The 22,211-nt window shown below is 42.6% G+C and overlaps 1 protein-coding gene across 2 annotated transcripts; it reads right to left on the bottom strand.

Annotated features, from left to right (window-relative positions):
• Positions 1–4,105: 4,105 nt before the first annotated feature.
• On the bottom strand, positions 4,106–15,462 carry LOC139412943 (inositol-3-phosphate synthase 1-A-like). 2 transcript variants are annotated; one of them, XM_071159845.1, is made up of 11 exons: positions 15,166–15,462; positions 11,612–11,727; positions 11,354–11,515; positions 10,459–10,591; positions 9,931–10,124; positions 8,201–8,350; positions 7,891–8,106; positions 7,469–7,633; positions 7,146–7,259; positions 6,844–7,061; positions 4,106–6,676 (listed from the first exon to the last, which is right to left on the bottom strand). In XM_071159845.1, the coding sequence occupies exons 2-11, from the start codon at positions 11,723–11,725 to the stop codon at positions 6,487–6,489; spliced, it is 1,656 nt and encodes a 551-aa protein (XP_071015946.1). In that variant the 5' UTR covers positions 11,726–11,727; positions 15,166–15,462; the 3' UTR covers positions 4,106–6,486. The 2 variants fall into 2 exon arrangements, with proteins under 2 accessions (XP_071015946.1, XP_071015945.1); XM_071159844.1 differs by having other exon boundaries at positions 11,612–11,734; positions 15,166–15,434.
• Between the last annotated feature and the right edge of the window lie 6,749 nt (positions 15,463–22,211).

Below are 22,211 nucleotides of genomic sequence, written 5' to 3'. Positions count from 1 at the left end.
TAATGTAATACTGAAGCACTGAATAATGCAGACGCAAAACAAAAGGAGTTTGAGGAACTTCTTCAGGAAATATCAGGTTTCATTTATCTAAAAAACAGCAAATTGGATGGAGAATGGCAAAAAATGCACCAACCTTTCCCGAACATTCAATATAGAACTGCGACCAAAAATAACCTGCAATTGTTTTACAAACCTGGATAAATCTTTATCTCACTAACAGAGATTTTGAATGATGATGTAAAATATTTTAAACAAATGTTATTTTGTCAAGTTTCTCCAAACTCCCTTGAGGATACATTTTGTGATATCCTTCTCCCCAAAAATCATGTTAAACTATCTGCAACAGTTTTTGGTGAAGGCCTAATTACACAGTAGTCCAACTATGGTTGGTAATTGATTCCTTTTAGATGGGGATATAAACTTTTTATGAACTACTGAAATAACCGTTACTTCTCTGAGAACTTTGAATTGTCAAGAGGCGTAAAACAAGGCTGCCTTCTGTCACCATACCTATTTTATTATGGCCATTGAATTGTTAACATTAAAGGGCTTAAAGTTAAGGGACTAGAGACAAAAGTGTCAATGTATGCTGATGACTCAAATTCTGAAGTCCTCAATCTTCAACCTTGAATGGCCTCATTGAGGACCTGGATAATTTCTCAATTTTCTCTGGACTAAAACCCAACTATATTACGGCTTGGGTCTCTAAAAGATACAAACTTTAAATTGCCATGTGGTCTGTCGATTTACATGGGCGGATGGTGAAGTTGATGTGGTTGATGTAACATATCCTGGAAAAGTTAAGCGATCTTGCAACTATTAACTTCGATCGAAAACAAAATAGATAGAATCTTGAAAACAGTGGAAAGGCAAACACCTATCTATTTAAGGGAAAATTACCCTGATTAATTATCTCGTGATAGTTTACATATTTATTCCATGGCTCTACCGTCTCCAGGAGAATCCTTTTTCAAATCATGGGGGCAAAAAATATTTCATATTATTTGGAATGGCAGACCAGATAAGGTTAAACGAGCATATTTATATAACCAACATGAGTTTGTAGGGTTCAAACTATTAAATATTACGGCATTAAACTTCTCTCTTAAAGTCTCCATTGGATCTAAATCCAAATAAGTTTTCTAGCAAGCTACTAAGCGAGGCCCATCCTATGTTTTCGAGTGGGTTCTTTCCATATTAAACATTTTCATTGGATTGGATCCTCCAGTATCCTCCTTTCGGAAAAGCTGACCACGACTCCATTTTGTTGATCCCTGCCTACAGACAGAAACTAAAACAAGAGGCTCCCACGCTGAGGTCTGTCCAACGCTGGTCCGACCAAGCTGACTCCACACTCCAAGACTGCTTCCATCACGTGGACTGGGAGATGTTTCGTATTGCGTCAGATAACAACATTGACGAATACGCTGATTCGGTGTGCGAGTTCATTAGAACGTGCGTTGAAGATGTCGTTCCCATAGCAACGATTAAAACATTCCCTAACCAGAAACCGTGGATTGATGGCAGCATTCGTGTGAAACTGAAAGCGCGAACCACTGCTTTTAATCAGGGCAAGGTGTCTGGTAACATGACCGAATACAAACAGTGCAGCTATTCCCTCCGCAAGGCTATCAAACAAGCTAAGCGCCAGTACAGAGACAAAGTAGAATCTCAATTCAACGGCTCAGACACAAGAGGCATGTGGCAGGGTCTACAGTCAATCACGGACTACAGGAAGAAACCCAGCCCAGTCACGGACCAGGATGTCTTGCTCCCAGGCAGACTAAATAACTTTTTTGCCCGCTTTGAGGACAATACAGTGCCACTGACACGGCCTGCAACGAAAACATGCGGTCTCTCCTTCACTGCAGCCGAGGTGAGTAAGACATTTAAACGTGTTAACCCTCGCAAGGCTGCAGGCCCAGATGGCATCCCCAGCCGCGCCCTCAGAGCATGCGCAGACCAGCTGGCCGGTGTGTTTACGGACATATTCAATCAATCCCTATACCAGTCTGCTGTTCCCACATGCTTCAAGAGGGCCACCATTGTTCCTGTTCCCAAGAAAGCTAAGGTAACTGAGCTAAATGACTACCGCCCCGTAGCACTCACATCCGTCATCATGAAGTGCTTTGAGAGACTAGTCAAGGACCATATCACCTCCACCCTACCTGACACCCTAGACCCACTCCAATTTGCTTACCGCCCAAATAGGTCCACAGACGATGCAATCTCAACCACACTGCACACTGCCCTAACCCATCTGGACAAGAGGAATACCTATGTGAGAATGCTGTTCATCGACTACAGCTCGGCATTCAACACCATAGTACCCTCCAAGCTCGTCATCAAGCTCGAGACCCTGGGTCTCGACCCCGCCCTGTGCAACTGGGTACTGGACTTCCTGACGGGCCGCCCCCAGGTGGTGAGGGTAGGCAACAACATCTCCTCCCCGCTGATCCTCAACACTGGGGCCCCACAAGGTTGCGTTCTGAGCCCTCTCCTGTACTCCCTGTTCACCCACGACTGCGTGGCCACGCACGCCTCCAACTCAATCATCAAGTTTGCGGACGACACAACAGTGGTAGGCTTGATTACCAACAACGATGAGACGGCCTACAGGGAGGAGGTGAGGGCCCTCGGAGTGTGGTGTCAGGAAAACAACCTCACACTCAACGTCAACAAAACTAAGGAGATGATTGTGGACTTCAGGAAACAGCAGAGGGAACACCCCCCTATCCACATCGATGGAACAGTAGTGGAGAGGGTAGCAAGTTAAGTTCCTCGGCATACACATCACAGACAAACTGAATTGGTCCACTCACACAGACAGCATCGTGAAGAAGGCGCAGCAGCGCCTCTTCAACCTCAGGAGGCTGAAGAAATTCGGCTTGTCACCAAAAGCACTCACAAACTTCTACAGATGCACAATCGAGAGCATCCTGGCGGGCTGTATCACCGCCTGGTATGGCAACTGCACCGCCCTCAACCGTAAGGCTCTCCAGAGGGTAGTGAGGTCTGCACAACGCATCACCGGGGGCAAACTACCTGCCCTCCAGGACACCTACACCACCCGATGTCACAGGAAGGCCATAAAGATCATCAAGGACATCAACCACCCGAGCCACTGCCTGTTCACCCCGCTATCATCCAGAAGGCGAGGTCAGTACAGGTGCATCAAAGCTGGGACCGAGAGACTGAAAAACAGCTTCTATCTCAAGGCCATCAGACTGTTAAACAGCCACCACTAACACTGAGTGGCTGCTGCCAACACACTGACACTGACTCAACTCCAGCCACTTTAATAATGGGAATTGATGGGAAATGATGTAAATATATCACTAGCCACTTTAAACAATGCTACCTTATATAAATGTTACTTACCCTACATTATTCATCTCATACGCATACGTATATACTGTACTCTATATCATCGACGGTATCCTTATGTAATACATGTATCACTAGCCACTTTATACTATACTATGCCACTTTGTTTACATACTCATCTCATTTGTACATACTGTACCCGATACCATCTACTGTATCTTGCCTATGCTGCTCTGTACCATCACTCATTCATATATCCTTATGTACATATTCTTTATCCCCTTACACTGTGTACAAGACAGTAGTTTTGGAATTGTTAGTTAGATTACTTGTTATTACTGCATTGTCGGAACTAGAAGCACAAGCATTTCGCTACACTCGCATTAACATCTGCTAACCATGTGTATGTGACAAATAAAATTTGATTTGATTTGATTTGATTTGAAAGTCTTTCACTTTCCTCCTCCAGAAAAGGGAGAACTAATATGACAGCAAATCATATGGCTAAACTCCAATGTACTGATAGAGAAACATTTTGGGGGGGAAGAAATGTACAATGGGATAATGTTTATGAAGGTCATTGTAAACAGGAATGGTAAAATTGTCACACAAGCAGCTAACAACAGGAAGCAGAATCACTAGGATATATTTTCTAGTACTGTCTATTGGTGGCTCACTTTTGGAGTCAGGTCCAGGTATGGTTGTTATGTTATAAAATCAGGGACATGCAGACTGTATTGTTAAGACATCTGAAATAACATGATCAGTTAATGGGAAATATGATTATACTCTTTATTTTTTGGCCAATATCAGTAGAAATGTTACAAGGACACTCAAAAAGACAGCATAGTAAAATGGAGGAATGTATTGCAAAAGGAAATATGAAAATGTCATTATACAGGGAAAGATGGGTTCATCTGTGGACATTGGAGGGTTGGAGTTAAGATCAGACTGAAGGGTGGATTGGCCGCTGTGGGTGACAATCCATCACTTGAAGAAAGGGGAAATTATTAATATATGTGTAATTGTTTAAATATGGATATCGTAGATGTGCGCAAAAATAGCTGCAAGTAGCAGTATTGTTAGTCTGTTAGTTTACTCCAATCAGGGTAGGGATGGTAGGGTAACATTGCATGTAACATACAGTGGGGAGAACAAGTATTTGATGAACTGCAAAATCGGCAGTGTTTCCTACTTACAAAGCATGTAGAGGTCTGTATTTTTTTTTAATCATAGGTACACTTCAACTGTGAGAGACAGAATCTAAAACAAAAATCCAAAAAATCACATTGTATGATTTTTAAGTAATTAATTTGCGTTTTATTGCATGACATAAGTATTTGATCACCTACCAACCAGTAAGAATTCCGGCTCTCACAGACCTGTTAGTTTTTCTTTAAGAAGCCCTCCTGTTCTCCACTCATTACCTGTATTAACTGCACCTGTTTGAACTCGTTACTTGTACGAAAGACACCTGTCCACACACTCGATCAAACAGACTCCAACCTCTCCACAATGGCCAAGACTAGAGAGCTGTGTAAGGACATCAGGGTTAAATTGTAGACCTGCACAAGGCTGGGATGGGCTACAGAACAATAGGCAAGCAGCTTGGTGAGAAGGCAACAACTGTTGGCGCAATTATTAGAAAATGGAAGAAGTTCAAGATGATGGTCAATCACCCTCGGTCTGGGGCTCTATGCAAGATCTCACCTCGTAGGGCATCAATGATCATGAGGAAGGTAAGGGATCAGCCCAGAACTACACAGCAGGACCTGGTCAACGACCTGAAGAGAGCTGGGACCACAGTCTAAAAGAAAACAATTAGTAACACACTACGCCATCATGGATTAAAATCCTGCAGCGCACGCAAGGTCCTCCTGCTCAAGCCAGCGCATGTCCAGGCCTATCTGAAGTTTGCCAATGACCATCTGGATGATCCAGAGGAGGAATGGGAGAAGGTCATGTGGTCTGATGAGACAAAAATAGAGCTTTTTGGTCTAAACTTCACTCGCCGTGTTTGGAGGAAGAAGAAGGATGAGTACAACCCCAAGAACACCATCCCAACCGTGAAGCATGGAGGTGGAAATATCATTCTTTGGGGATGCTTTTCTGCAAAGGGGACTGGACGTTTGCACCGTATTGAGGGGAGGATGGATGGGGCCATGTATCGCGAGATCTTGGCCAACAACCTCCTTCCCTCAGTAAGAGCATTGAAAATGGGTCGTGGCTGGGTCTTCCAGCATGACAACGACCCAAAACACATAGCCAGGGCAAGTAATTAGTGGCTACGTAAGAAGCATCTCAAGGTCTTGGAGTAGCCTAGCCAGTCTCCAGACCTGAACCCAATAGAAAATCTTTGGAGGGAGCTGAAAATCCGTATTGGCCCAGCGACAGCCCCGAAACCTGAAAGATCTGGAGAAGGTCTGTATGGAGGAGTGGGCCAAAATCCCTGCGGCAGTGTGTGCAAACCTGGTCAAGAACTACAGGAAACGTATGATCTCTGTAATTGCTAACAAAGGTTTCTGTACCAACTATTAAGTTCTGCTTTTCTGATGTATCAAATACTTATGTCATGCAATAAAATGCTAATTATTTACTTAAAAATCATACATTTTCTGGATTTTTGTTTTAGATGCCGTCTCTCACAGTTGAAGTGTACCTATGATAAAAATTACAGACCTCTACATGCTTTGTAAGTAAGAAAACCTGCAAAATCGGCAGTGTATCAAATACTTGTTCTCCCCACTGTATCATTGGAACAAATACATGAACAGATTTTGGTTAAGTTTGTATGTATATGAGCAATAAGAGTCTAAAACCACAGAATATTAAACTGGTTGTCCAAAAGTGACAATGGTTAAAGCCAACTAGAGGTTATGTTTCCTACTGTATGCATCTTACACAACCAGGCCAAATAAAACATGATCATCATACAGTATGCTGTATAGAGTTTGGCTAACTTTCTATGGATCTAATTTAACTGCACTGTAAATAAGTATCTAAATATGTAATAGTGTGTAACCCATGGAAGAGTAGCTGCTGCATGTGCAACAGCTAATGGGGATCCTAATAAACTAAACTATGGATATAATTGTTTCTCTGTGGCTGTGGACACTTCTAGAATCTTCCCCGTGATGACAGAGACCTAATCTGCAGCCATTATCCAATCGTTGCCTCTTTCACCACGTGTGCGCAGACACCATTCTGTTGGGAGGCGTGGTAACCGTTGCTTAGGACCCTCTTGGTAGCCACATTGTCGTAGATACGGTTGTCGTGGCGAGGCAGGAAGCCCCTCTGCAGCTTGTGCTCCAGGTGCATGTGGTTCTGAGGGGGGAGACCAAGGCACGCTCTGAAAGGGAAAAGGGATACCTAGTCAGTTGCAAAACTGAAGGAATATAACCACAGAGACCGGTACAACATTATTATTGGACAAGAGCGACAGGAAGCTCAGTAACAAACATGATTGGTGACCACTAAGACAAATCCCTAACAAGACAGGGTGGTAGGTGTTCTGACCTCATGATGTTCTCAATGCAGGCTCTCTGTCTGAAGTAGGCATTGACCAGCGGGGCCCCAGGGGGGACAAGGGGAGCTTTACACATGAAGGAGAGGATAGCCAGGACACTGTGGAAGGACTGGAAGGTCTCTGATCCTTGGGGCCGAACACATACACGCTGACACAACTCTGTGAGGAGGACCAGGTCCAGGATGATAGGACTGGCTAGCAGAGAGTCCTGGAGAGAGACACCTTTTGTTAGAAAAAAATCAGGTTGAGGTGTAGGTGTGTGTGTGTGTGTGTGTGTGTGAGAGAGACTCACCTCACAGGTGTTGTGCATTGCGATAGTGTTGGTTCCTCCCATCATGATCTCAGAGGTGTATTCATCCATCGCCCTCTTACTGTCCCCCACATACGGCACATACTTAATCACCACCTACACACACACACACACACAGCAAGACAACAGAGTCAAGTATTTCTCAAGAAAAACTATGGATACTTTCTGCCACTTAGTAAAACAAAATGCAGTGCTATTGATACCAGGTATCTACCAGGTATGAAAAAACACACATTCAACTCTTAATTCAGATCAGGTTTCTCTGTGTTACACACACACGCAAACACACACACCCGCAGACTTACACAGTGGTCAGGTTTCTCCCCATTGTGGTACAGTATAGGGTTGGAGTTAACCATGTCATCCACCACATTGCTCTTGGAGATCTCCTTGGAGCGGAACTGCTGCGGTGCAGAGAGGTTCATACCATCGTTGTTGCCAAGGTGATTGTAGCTGACAATGGAGGTGGGCTGTCATGGCAACAGACGGCAACATGTTATTTTACAGTCTGGTATTAACCTAGTGTTACACACATGAAATTGCCCTTTTACCTGGGTACAATTGTTGTAATAACAGTGTTTTAACATGTTGTATAGTAATTTTAGAATAACTTAGTAATTGTATAATTATGTACTTTATCATTATACAAGTGGAACTGGAACTGTTCACAGAACAGAAGTCCTATTGAAGTGAATGAAACATCAAATGGACTGGGTCGACCTCTCACCTTGATCCCAGCACTGATGAGGAAGTCGACCAGGACTGACTTGATCTTTGTCTGACCAGACTTGAAGTCGTCTCCTGCTATGAACACGTTTCTTTCCACAGCCAGCTCTATCGCCCCAGGGACAAACGTGTTCTGGGGAGAACCGTTAATGTAGGCACAGCCCTCCAGGATACTGGCTACAGCAAACAAAGTAGAGGGAGACACCTCCCCACCTGACTGATAGAGACAGAGAGAGTAGAGAGAGAGAGTAAGAGAGAGAGAAGACGAGAGCGAGACAGAATAGATCCGTCAGATCTACCTCTACATCTACCTGTATGGCAGCCAGGAGATTCTTGGCCGTGTCGTTGACCCCGGCTGTGAGGTCACAGAAACGTTCGGTGTTGGCCGTCCACAAAACGATGACCTTGTCCACGCCGCTTGAATGCCGGAAGTCCTGAATGTCTGCTCTGATCTGCTCCACCTGCAGGGAGAGAGATAAGAATCACTATTCAGACACCCAGAAACACATAGGGTCTAGGGTACAGTGCCTTGCGAAAGTATTCGGCCCCCTTGAACTTTGCGACCTTTTGCCACATTTCAGGCTTCAAACATAAAGATATAAAACTGTATTTTTTTGTGAAGAATCAACAACAAGTGGGACACAATCATGAAGTGGAACGACATTTATTGGATATTTCAAAACAGCTCGAGCTCAGTGAGGTTGGATGGAGAGCATTTGTGAACAGCAGTTTTCAGTTCTTTCCACAGATTCTCAATTGGATTCAGGTCTGGACTTTGACTTGGCCATTCTAACACCTGGATATGTTTATTTTTGAACCATTCCATTGTAGATTTTGCTTTATGTTTTGGATCATTGTCTTGTTGGAAGACAAATCTCCGTCCCAGTCTCAGGTCTTTTGCAGACTCCATCAGGTTTTCTTCCAGAATGGTCCTGTATTTGGCTCCATCCATCTTCCCATCAATTTTAACCATCTTCCCTGTCCCTGCTGAAGAAAAGCAGGCCCAAACCATGATGCTGCCACCACCATGTTTGACAGTGGGGATGGTGTGTTCAGCTGTGTTGCTTTTACGCCAAACATAACGTTTTGCATTGTTGCCAAAAAGTTCAATTTTGGTTTCATCTGACCAGAGCACCTTCTTCCACATGTTTGGTGTGTCTCCCAGGTGACTTGTGGCAAACTTTAAACAACACTTTTTATGGATATCTTTAAGAAATGGCTTTCTTCTTGCCACTCTTCCATAAAGGCCAGATTTGTGCAATATACGACTGATTGTTGTCCTATGGACAGAGTCTCCCACCTCAGCTGTAGATCTCTGCAGTTCATCCAGAGTGATCATGGGCCTCTTGGCTGCATCTCTGATCAGTCTTCTCCTTGTATGAGCTGAAAGTTTAGAGGGACGGCCAGGTCTTGGTAGATTTGTAGTGGTCTGATACTCCTTCCATTTCAATATTATCGCTTGCACAGTGCTCCTTGGGATGTTTAAAGCTTGGGAAATCTTTTTGTATCCAAATCCGGCTTTAAACTTCTTCACAACAGTATCTCGGACCTGCCTGGTGTGTTCCTTGTTCTTCATGATGCTCTCTGCGCTTTTGACAGACCTCTGAGACTATCACAGTGCAGGTGCATTTATACGGAGACTTGATTACACACAGGTGGATTGTATTTATCATCATTAGTCATTTAGGTCAACATTTGATCATTCAGAGATCCTCACTGAACTTCTGGAGAGAGTTTGCTGCACTGAAAGTAAAGGGGCTGAATAATTTTGCACGCCCAATTTTTCAGTTTTTGATTTGTTAAAAAAGTTTGAAATATCCAATAAATGTCGTTCCACTTCATGATTGTGTCCCACTTGTTGTTGATTCTTCACAAAAAATACAGTTTTATATCTTTATGTTTGAAGCCTGAAATATGGCAAAAGGTCGCAAAGTTCAAGGGGGCCGAATACTTTCGCAAGGCACTGTATATGGGGTAAGAGCTAAGGGGTTAGGGGACAGGGTGTACGAGGCACACACACACTACTTGGGATTGGGCGTACCTGTTCAGCCATGGTCCCTTTCAGAACGTTGTCTGCTCGGCCCGCCTGGTTGGCAGCTATGAATTCTGGGATATAGATGGAGGCCCGGGGTCGGAGGTGGCTCATGTGTGGGCGGAGCTTCTCCTGGAGGGACCAATCAAGGACCTCGGCTCTCTCCATCGCACTGCCCAGATCCATGGATGAGATGTCCCAGCCTGACACACACACACACTCTCTCTCTTTATTTAATTAGTTAGCTAAAGTTTTACAAGCCTAATGTCTCTTAAAAGAAAACCCATCAGACAGGCCCAAAAGAACATAGAGGACCAGTTAGACTAGAGGACCAGAGGTGTGTACTCTACCTCTGCCTCCAGGGCAGTGCTGAATAATGGAGGAGGTTAAACAGGAGGTTAAATAACGAGCCTGACAGACAGACAGTCCACATGGAGACTTTTAACATTTCCTTCTCCACAGTGGCCCATGAAGAACTGACCTAGCGTCAGCATTCCTTCTCTGATTACATACACGCATACACACACACTCCTTTACCATCAAAGACGATATCATTAGGGTGCATCATGGGTAGGAGGTCACGGAACGGAATGTTAACTTCCTTTCCATCTGGCCCCGCACCTAAACACACAGTTGAGGACTGGAAGAGGGAACCGTAGTAGTTGGCTTTCTGGGAAGGAGGAGGGGGGTTTGAAAAGGGGGAGAGGGTAATAAAATAGACACAGAACAAAAATAAATAACAAGTCTTGAATAACAACAACACACTAAATCAGTGGTATTCAAACGTTTTCTACAGGGACTCCTTTTTTTCCCCACAGAATTTCAGCCGACCCCACCCGAAATCTATTGACACAACCTTACGTTAAAAAAAATTACATTTGGATTTGTACATCAACAAATAACCTTCGATTCACTACATTTTTATATCTCTTATCAAAATTAAGAAAAACAATAAATAAATGTACTCAATTATTTTTTAAAGGATCTTTCTCAAAAACTTTTTATATTATCCTATGCAATAATGTTGACTTTTAAATTTGTTTTGGCTAGCCCACTGCAATTCCCCCAGGGACCCCACTATGGGTCGCGACCCCAACTTTGAATATCTGCATTAAATGGAGAATGATTTGAGGAATTTTTTCAAACAGGAAAAAAAAAGGACACATTTGGGGAAGTAATGATGCCCATATAAAGGTAAAGGAATGCCTGTGTTGTAAACGTTCGTGTGTCAGTCAATGTTAAACCCTTAAAACTCCACTAAACCCATCATATCAGTGTGTGTGTGTGTGTGTGTGTGAACCCATCGCTGTATCAGGGGTATAATGAGGCTCTGCTAGCTAGCTCTGCATCAGAGGAGAGACATGTCTTTGGAAAATATGCTATAAAACTGTCACAAAGTAGGATCAACGACACACACACACACACACGTCACCTGTTCTCCAGTTTTGGTTCTCCAGGTGAGTCCCAGTCTGTTGGCCAGTACAGCAGCGGTGACGGTGGTCCCATTGTTTCCTCCCCAGCCAACTAGCATCACCCCCAGCCTGGGGACATGTCGCTCAGTACGGAACTCAAGCTCACTAACGGACGGGGTCACCTGGAGGGGTGGAGTGGAGAGATTTACACAGTTAGAAATTAGATAGGTGATGCTGGTGTGTGTGTGTGTGTGTGTGTGTGAGAGAGAGAAACTTACTGTGAGTGTGTCTCCGTCCCTGCGTACAGCAGTAGTATGGTAGCAGTACTGAGCCTCAATGTGTGTATCTGTGTACTTCACATTGGGATTGTTGATACGAATGTTCTCGGTCATGACTGCAGGCTTGAGAGAGAGTGACAGAGAGAGAGGCATAGAGACAAAAAGAGAGTGAAAGAGTGCAACAGGACAGTTAGGGGACAGTTAGGAAAGATATTAACAGAGTTAGCCTAGTTCTTTGGCTTCATTTATTTATTTTAAATCAAATCAAAATCAAATCTATTTATATAGCTCTTCGTACATCAGCTGATATCTCAAAGTGCTGTACAGAAACCCAGCCTAAAACCACAAACAGCAAGCAATGCAGGTGTTGAAGCACGTTGGCTAGGAAAAACTCCCTAGAAAGGCCAAAACCTAGGACGAAACCAGGCTATGAGGGGTGGCCAGTCCTCTTCTGGCTGTGCCGGGTGGAGATTATAACAGAACATGGCCAAGATGTTCAAATGTTCATAAATGACCAGCATGGTCAAATAATAGGTTTGGGACAGGTAGCACCTCCGGTGAGCAGGTCAGGATTCCATAGCCACAAATATAGTAAAAAATTATTACAATTTGAAAAATAAGTATATGTAACAGTATAGACTTTACGCCCGTCCCCTCGCCCCGACTTGGGCGCGAACCTGGGACGCTCTGCACACGTCAACAGTCACCCTCGAAGCATCGCTCCACAAAAAGCGCAGCTCTTGCAGAGCAAGGGGAACCACTATTTCAAGGTCTCAGAGCAAGTGACGTCACCGATTGAAACGCCACTAGCGCTAACTAGCTAGCCATTTCACATCGGCTACATATAGACTGAATAAATTGAAAAGGTAGCTAACGATGCAAATAAAAAAAGTTAGCTAGCTCGCTTAACATTATCCACATTGATACGTTTAGAGGCTAATTGTCAAAAGCGTATTTGTCATCATCTTTTGGTTGAAAAGATGAAACGTCAGTGGTGAAACATCACAACTGGAGTAACAACATTTTCTCAGAGATTCTCATTTGAATTACGACTTGGAGGGTCGTTCAAGTGAAACGTCTCAGTCGGAACTCCGCACTTCGGATAGTGAAACGCCACGACTGTAAAGTCAACAACAGTAGCGTTTAGGCATCAATAGTCAAATCGGCGGTTCGCCTTCAAAATAAAAGTCCTGCATTGAAACTGATGCAAACTGATAAATAGTGGAATCATGCCACAATTGGACTGGATAATGGTGAACATGGTTGGAATGTCGTTAAAATTTCAACAAAAGACAATAATTAATTATTTTTAGAATATACAGCAAAATCAGTTGAAATCACACTGTGGATGTAGGCCCAATATACTTCAGAATTGCATTGGGGCTTCAAATCTAATTTTATTTGTCACATGCTCCAAATAGAACAGGTGTAGGTAGACCTTACAGTGAAAAGCTTACTTACAAGCCCTTAACCAACAATGCAGTTAAGAAAATACCCCCCCCCCCCCCCCCCCCCCAAAAATAAAATAAAGAGATAAGCATGACAAATAATTAGACAACACAATAAATAACAATAGCGGGGCTATATACAGGGGGTACCGATACGGGGAGGGGGGAGCAATAGTCTGGGTAGACATTTCATTAGCTGTTCAGGAGTCTTATGGCTTAGGGTTAGAATATGTTTAGAAGCTTCTTGGACCTAGACTTGGCGCTCCGGTACCTCCGGTAGCAGAGAGAACAGTCTATAACTAGGGTCGCTGGAGTCTTTGGCAATTTTTAGGGTCTTCCTCTGACACCGCCTAGTATAGAGGTCCCGGATGGCAGGAAGCTTGGCCCCGGTGATGTACTGGGCCATACGCACTACCCTCTGTAGTGCCTTGCGGTCAGAGGCCGAGCAATTGCCATACCAGGCAGTGATGCAACCCGTCAGGATGCTCTCGAAGGGGCAGCTGTAAAACCTTCTGAGGATCTAAGGACCCATGCCAAATCTTCTAAGTCTCCTAAGGGGGAATAGGTTTTGTCATCTGTCTTGGTGTGCTTGGACCATGTTAGTTTGTTGGTGATGTGGACGCCAGGGAACATGAAGCTCTCAACCTGCTCCACTACAGCCCTGTCGATGAGAATGGGGTGTGCTCGGTCCTCCTTTTCCTGTAGTCCACAATCATCTCCTTTGTCTTGATCACGTTGAGGGAGAGGTTGTTGTCATTGCACCACACGGTCAGGTCTCTGACCTCCTTCCTATAGGCTGTCTCATTGTTGTCGGTGATCAGGCCTACCATTATAATTCCCCTTATAATCATTTTTTCCCCACCTGGCTCTAGATTACACCCATCTATTGCCTACATAGGTCTCATCAAGAGGTTCTGATCTCTTGGCCTAACGGTTAAAGCGGTTGTTTGACAGTCGCTGTGTCCGAGGTGAAGTTGGTGACAGATGTGGGAATGGCGCCCTAGCAGAGGCATGTAGATGTGACCAACTGGGTACATACATCAGTTCAATGTCTATTTTTGATTAACATTTGGTTGAGTTGTCAACAAACATGAAATCACCAGAACATTTCACATGACATTGGATTTAGTTTTTTTTTTTTATTGTGTGAAAAAAACATGAAATTCCCTTACATTGATTACTTTTTGCAAACGCAATGCAATCCAATCCAGTTTCCACATTGATTCAACATCATAGCATTCATTTATTTTTGTTGAAATTAAGTGGAAACAATGTTGATTCAACCAGTTTCTGCCCAGTGGGGAGGGACTTGGTATAGAGCATTGGTTCCCCACCAAGGGTAGTAGGACCCCTGGGGGTACTTGGCTTTTCCACAGAGGATAGTTGAGAAGACGAGACCATAGACATACTGGTAAAATGCACATGAGGGGGTACTTCAGGGGTAATCCGGGCAGAGGAAAATTCAGTTTGGTGGTTTGGAAACCGAAAAAGGTTGGGAACCACTGGTATAGAGAGGCATGGGTACAGCAAGTAACATAGCAACCTTAACCAATACCTAGCCACCTTGTCAAAAGGTTCGGATCTCTTGACCTAGCAGTTTAAGTGTTGGCTTGATAGTCGCTGGGCCAGGGTTCGAATGCGGGTTTGTGCAACCCCCAAAATCGCATGAGATGCAAAAACATTGTATTGCTTTGAGCCTATTTCAGCCATTACTGGAGTGTGTTTGACAGGTCATTACTAAACGTTAACGGGGAAAAACGAATGGCAAAAGCAAGCGTAAAATGAAAGCAATCGATCCAGTGACAATAGGCCACAGGAAACACAGGAAATTGATGGCTGAAAATGAGAAATCCTCAACTGGTCAGACTTGGCAAGCGAGTTGATGTTAATACATTGTGCAGAATTACCGTTAGATTGTGAATACATGACAAGGAGTTTCAGGCTAATCCGTGACGCCTACAAAACACATTTCTGAAGAGTAGCCTATGTATGCACAGATATTAGCACCGTAACTCCTATTGCTGAACTTTGACAGTGGGAATTCACTTTAGTAGTAAAAAAAAAGCATAGTACGCACTTAAAGCCTACGCACTTTAGCCTACTTACCGTGGAATACGTTGGAGTCAGGAGATTTAATTTTCTCTTCTAAACAACAGTGATAGATTACGGACGGTTATTCGTTGATTTGATAGCTTGCTTGTTTCGAATTGTCTTTTATATTTCATCTAATAACCTATTAAATCGCTTGTTCTCAAGCGCAGCCCGACCTCTTCGATTCGTCAAGTGAGCCGAAGTGACATGAAGATGGGATGTTCCAAAATTGCCGTTGCGAGTGCAGGAGGATATCCAGTAGAGCCCCGTTCATTTATAGATAGCTTAGTGGCAGAGCCGGACTGGCTACTTGTAGGCAGAGGAGTGTCTATGCAAAATCCCTGACATTTACATATATGTACACGCCAGTAAAATTAGACTAGTCTTGCTATCAGGGAACTATAGACATAAAACATTATTATGTCATACATGTCAAGAAGTCCTAACGTTTCAGCAGTTGACTTGTGCTTTATGGAAAGTAATACTTATTAAGGGATATCTTATAATTATTTAATATATATTCCTCCTATTACACTCTGATCAATAGGATTTATTGGTCAGTGATTCTGACAATGTTGTGCTTTTTTTTCTATTTCACAATCAAATCACGGTGTCACCTGGTCGTGCTGCTGCTCCAGTTTCAACTGTTCTGCCTGCGTCTATGGAACCCTGACCTGTTCACCAGACGTGCTACCTGTCCCAGACCCTGCTGGTCATCTATGAACATTTGAACATCTTGGCCATGTTCTGTTATAATCTCCACCCGGCACAGCCAGAAGAAGACTGGCCACCCCTCATAGCCTGGTTCCTCTCTAGGTTTCTTCCTAGGTTCTGGCCTTTCTAGAGAGTTTTTCCTAGCCACTGCGCTTCTACACCTGCATTGCTTGCTGTTTGGGGTTTTAGGCTGGGTTTCTGTACAGCACTTTGAGATATCAGCTGATGTAAACAGGGCGTTATAAATACATGTGATTGATAATAATGTTAAGCTGATGTGAATCAAATAGTTTGTTACCATCACTCTCGAAGAATTGATGGTGTAGTTATGATAGAATGAGAGAAGGTGATGCTGGCGACTGGTAACTTGCAGCCGCCCGGAGGCCCAGACTGATGACTAAATCACGATGTATGACATTATTTGAATAGCTGACCATTTGTAGGCAGTGGCAACCCGTCATTCAGGGCAGGCAGAGACCCACCTGTTTATTTTGTGTTGCCTGTTTTGCATGTTATTTTGGCATTATTCCGTGTCACATTTCAGTTGGCAAACAACTTAAAAAAGAAAAAGAAAAAGAACCTCCAACATGCAGGTGTTTCAGCCAAGCTCAGTGCTTTCTGTGGTGGTGGGGCAGCCAGCGGAAAAATACGGAGCCTAGGGGTTTGTAATGTTCTCTAGTTGTGCCGTGATTGGCTCAGTGTTTTGTCACTCATGGGGACACTATGTTACCGCAATATCTGCCGGGGAGAGCTCGAAAATTCAAGCCACCTGGGTGCTGTCATAGAGTCACATTAGAAGTGCCCATCCAAGAAGGCTCAAGGCCATTGGCCACAGATAAAATTATGCCAAATTACGTTATATGTACCGTATTTTTTTTTTTTAACAGTATTTTTATTGGAATTTCACAATTTTCACCCATATTAAGAGATACAACAACAGAGACAAAGCACACAGAAAAAAAGAAGAAAAACAGCACCCACTTACACATATCTACGCGTATATATATATATATGCATATATACACATACACACATATACATACATACAGACACACACCCATACATATACATACACTCATGCGTATACACACATATACGCGTACGCACACACACACACCCATACATACGTACACCATTTTCCTCTTCCCGCTCGGTGCTTCTCTCACCCCATCGCCATCATTGTGTCTCTCAATACATACATTTTAAACAAACTTAAAAACAGAAATTAAACAAAAAAGCTCAGTTTAAACCAAGAGGTTAGGTTCCACTCATGGAACGTACAGTGTAGTTCTGAAATACATACATCCCCGTCATTCTACGAGAATCCTTGCAGCATAATAGCTGATACCTCAGGTTCTAGGTAATTTAGATAAGGTTCCCATACTTTGTAGAACTGGTCTGTTTTAGAATGCAATGTACATGTCAGATATTCCAGAGGCACCCATTCAAATAGTATCTTATGCCAATCTTTAATAGAAGGAAACTTATCACTAATCCACTGTAAAATTATGTTTTTCCTCGCTGCGAAAGTAAGGATGTTGTAAAGCCTCCTTTTACCCACATAAGTAACCTGCCTACTAGGGAGACCTAACAGTAAAGAAACTGGGTTCAATTCTAGATCAACCCCTAGGATCTTTTCAATTTCTTGCAGAACACCAGACCAGTATCTTTGTATTTTGGTACATGACCATAAACAATGTGTTAGGGTGCCTGTATCAGTTTTGCATTTAAGACACTGAGGGGAAGAGGAAGTGGGGCTAAAAGCATGTCTGCGATTTGGGGATATATGCAATCTGTGTATTATTCTTAATTGGATTGCTCTAGTACGATTACATATAGATATTGTTTTTGCATATCTCCAAATGTCCTCCCACATTTCTTCGTCAATAGTAACAGACAATTCTTTCTCCCACACTTGTTTCACCCTCTGTGTGTTGACAGCAGAAAGGGACCTTAAAGTATCATAAAACAGACTTACAGACATTTTCCTTTGTGGGAAAAAAAGCATTCTTTCAATGACAGACACATCAAGGTTACCAATTAAGGTGGTGCTCTTCAGGATATAATGTCTTACTTGTAGGAAGCGGAAAAGTTCCTGCTTTGGGAGTCGATATTTCTCGACCATCTGCTCAAATGACAACAAAATCTTATCAACAAATAAGTCATTTAGCCTGCGTATGCCCTTATTAAGCCAAAAGTTAAAGCCGGCATCCAGCAATCCTGGACTGAAATCTGGTACCGTAGTTTTGATTGGACTGATCATGTTAACATCACACTTTAAAAATCTTACCTGCAAGCTAGCGGTCATCATCATGAATCAAGTCAACAATATACTGGCAAATCCTTTTCAATCCCTGTCATATGAAGATAAATTATGTAGAGAAATTATAGATAAAATGTATTGGTGCTCATCGGCCAGTGGACATAAACATTACACAACAAGTTGGAAATCTCAAATTCAACAATGAGTGGTTTGGAAGGAATCAGTGGCTCACAGCGAGCATTACAAAGCAATCACTAGCCTACTATTCAGTGGAGTGGATGTGTGGTCCAAGTCTGGGTTTAAAGGTCTCTTTTCCAAGCTTAAAAGGATAAACAATCAACATTAGCCATGCTGTCAATCTAGCATGACTTCTGCTGCGTTCAAAACAACTGGAAACTCCGAAATGGGAAATCTCAGACTTCAGTAAGTTCAAGACAACTGGGAACTCGAGGAAAAAATTAACTCAGACTGGGAAAATAAGTTTTGAATTGATCATCCAACTCGAAATTCTCAAATCGGATTACTCTGGCCTCTTTCTAGAGCTCCGACCTGAAGAACACTAACGTCATAATTCAACCTGTTTTTTTTTTCTGAGTTCCCAGTTGTCTTGAATGCACCATAAATCCAGAGAAGCCAGACTTGGATGACAAAGTTTGATGACAAAATTTTCCCACGATGGACAGCCGCGCCACCTTCCTGTTCAAGTGAGTCCAGCAAAACAAGGTGAGTCCAAAAATGTATTGTATGCTGCTACATAAATTATGTAATATGCCATTGAGATATGTATACTGTAGCTAAGAAAGTAATGCTAAGTGCATGTTGGGTAGTAAACTGTTAGTAGCCCATGTGCCTCACCCTAATAATTTGGTCCCTTTCCCCTTCATAATTTAGCTTACTGTTCTGACCTGGTGGTGCACATGTAGCCTATAGCCTGTTCTAGAGAAATGTAATCATTTAATATTGTAAGAGCTTTCATTGTCTGCTTATATGCCTCCTTTATTTACCCTACGGATTCAGACTTGGTGTACAGAACGGCCCATGTTCTGAATTCTGTCGCTGTACATTTCAAAAGTGCTTAACAAATAGTTATATTGACCACGTCCATCCTAGCTCGCTCATTAATGTCTTAGTCGAAATTAAGGACCTCTTATCCACTTGTCGTCCCCTTATGCCATAGTTTGTACATCTCAATTGTAAGTAGAAACCACATTTGTTTAAGCAAGTCAGCCATATCAGCTATGTTTTTTTTAAAGTTTGCAAATGAGGCTGAATTAACTGTTTCGCTGCCAGACGAGGCTCAGCTGATAGCCAGGTGTAGCAATGGTAAGGTGTTGGGATTGATTTTGGGACTTTGCTGTTGGGACATTTTCATGTAGGCCCTAAAATTTTGTGGGCACCGTTTGTCAACATTAGTGTCCAATTAATGTATTGTGTAGTGGCTTTGCTGGCATACATCTAAAACATTTTTTGTGAGTTTGCCCCACCAAGATTTCCATGCTAAAATCGTTACTGTTTGTGGGTCAAACACACCTTGTCGGTGGCCTTCTACAGGGAGGGACGTTCTCACAGACCCCTGTGAGGTGTGAAGAGAGATGAAAACGTGAAATCGACTAAATTAATGTTACTGTGTGAATTAAATTGTCATGTTTGGATTGCTTCAAAAGTTCATAAAGAGCTACGCAGTGTTTGGTTTTCGCCAGGAATAATGGGACCCATGTCATCCAAAAAGTTATACTTTTGAATCATCTGTCCATAGAACATTCTTCCAAGCGTCTTGATGATCATCCAGGTGCTTCCAGGTGCTTTTTTGGCAAACTTGAGTAAACTTCTTGGACGACATGGGTCCCATTATGCCTGGCGAAAACCAAACACTGCATCCACAGTAAGAACCTCACACCAACGGTCAAGCATGGTGGTGGTAGTGGGATGGTTTGGGGATGCTTTGCTGCCCCAGGACCTGAACAACTTGCCTTAATAGAAGGAACTGTTGGATTCGGGGTTAAACTTTGAACATTGCTAAGAGACATGATACATCAGAAGTAATACTATAGTCTCTGAGGGGTGATAGATACTGCTTTTTACATCAGAAGTTAATGGTTATCTGTAGGAGCCAGACTAGCTTTGGAATGTGCTGGGTAGATGGGAGGAAGTCACAGGATTGCTATAGGTGATACAGGTGGAGATCTTTGGATTAGGCATCAAGGGTGTTGAGGTCAGGTCAGATCCCCTTGAGGGAGAAGGAATGGTTTATTACCCCATCACTTCGTCTTCCTGTCAAACCATTAAAGATGTAAAGATTGGAGAGAAGGAGGAGTGCCTAAATTTTAGTACATGTCATGCCCTGGCCTTAGTTATCTTTGTTTTCTTTATTATTTTGGTTAGGCCAGGGTGTGACATGGGTGATTTATGTGTTTTGTCTTGTCTAGGGGTTTTTGTAGATTTATGGGGTTGTGTTCTTTTAGGTGTCTAGGTAAGTCTATGGTTGCCTGGATTGGTTCTCAATCAGAGGCAGGTGTTTATCGTTGTCTCTGATTGGGAACCATATTTAGGCAGCCATATTCTTTGGGTATTTTGTGGGTGATTGTTTCCTGTCTTTGTGTTTTATGCACCAGTTAGAACTGTTACGGTTATTGGTTTTGTAGTTTGTTCATGTTTTAGTTTTGTTATTAAAGAACCATGAACTATAACCATGCTGCGTTTTGGTCTGCCTCTCCTTCCCAGGAAGAAAGCCGTGACAGTATACATACTTGGGGTGGTGGAAACATGTTTTGTCTAATGCAGCTGTATTGATCCTCTGGGAAGAATAAACCTGGTTAAGCTTCCATAATGACTGCTGAGTTTTTTACTCTGAGAATTAAAACCTAACAGAACCATGAATTCTGCTCTGTATCAGAAAATTCTGCAGGAGAATGTCAGGCCTGTGAGCGGAAGCTGAAGCGCAGCTGGGTCATGCAGCAAGACAATGATCCAAAACACACAATCAAGTCTACATGAAAATGGCTAAAAAGCAACAAATTGTACGTTTTGGAATGGCCTAGTCAAAGTTCAGACCTAATCCCAATTGAGATGTTGTGGCAGAACATGAAATGAGCAGTTCATGCTTGAAAACCCACAAATGGCGCTGAGTTAAATCAGTTCTGCATGCAAGAGTGGGCCAAAATTCCTCCACAGAGACTGATCAACAACTACAGGAAGCATTTGGTTTCACTCATTGCAGCTAAAGGTGGCACAACCAGTTATTGAGTGTTACATAACTTTGTTCATTAAATAAATAAAATAAGTATAATTAAAAAAAACATTTTGTTAACTCGGGTTCCCTTTATCTAATATTAGGTTTTGGTTGAAGATCTGATAACGTTCCGTATAAAAAATATGCATAAACAGAGAAAATCAGAAAGGGGGCAAATACTTTTAAACGGGACTGTATATCCTGATGCTTATAGTCCCCTTACCCCTATACATATATACCTCTATCACTCCTGTGTCCCGGCACATTGTAAATATGGTACTGGAACTGACTGACCCTGTATATACATAGTATGCTTATTTACTTTCTAGTGTTCTTCTTAGTTCTATTTCTCGTGTGTTATTTTGTACTACGTTATGTTATTTTTAGTATTACATTGCTATTGATTACTGCATTGTTGGGTTTAGAGCTCGCAAGAAAGACATTTCACTGCACTTGTGCACGTGACATTAAAACCTGAAACTGAAACATTGTAGACCAATCTCCTGGTGTAGCGTTCCATTACACTATAGTGTGTTTTTTAAAACTTAGCCTATAGACTTTTAGATGTGTTTGTATCTTTTGAAGTTAAAGACGTGGTATGGTGTGTACCATTTGATGATTGTATTCTTATTGCATAACTGTAATAAATCTGATCACTTTTAAATGGATACGAAACCGTAGTCTTCATATTCCAGAGAAGCTAATACTCTTTGTATTATTATTTGGTGAATAGTCTAATGGTAAAGGTTATTCACACTACACATCCCACGTGCTTGGCCTCTAATTGTGCAGCTCTGAGCTAAGGTCAACTCAATAATTTAATGCTAGGACATAAGATGTTAGTTATTTTGTCTC

This window comes from Oncorhynchus clarkii, chromosome 7 (genome assembly GCF_045791955.1).
Source record: "Oncorhynchus clarkii lewisi isolate Uvic-CL-2024 chromosome 7, UVic_Ocla_1.0, whole genome shotgun sequence".
Classification (NCBI taxonomy): Eukaryota; Metazoa; Chordata; class Actinopteri; order Salmoniformes; family Salmonidae; genus Oncorhynchus; species Oncorhynchus clarkii.
This window is presented reverse-complemented; position numbering and strand designations above follow the sequence as displayed.

Excerpts from the sequence above, each read along its gene's own strand:
- LOC139412943 (XM_071159845.1), bottom strand. The coding sequence starts at position 11,725 with ATGACCGAGAACATTCGTATCAACAATCCCAATGTGAAGTACACAGAT. Across the intron at positions 7,634-7,890 it reads TCATCAGTGCTGGGATCAAG|CCCACCTCCATTGTCAGCTA; the intron begins GTGAGAGGTCGA and ends TTGCCATGACAG. Across the intron at positions 6,677-6,843 it reads TGCATTGAGAACATCATGAG|AGCGTGCCTTGGTCTCCCCC; the intron begins GTCAGAACACCT and ends TTTCCCTTTCAG.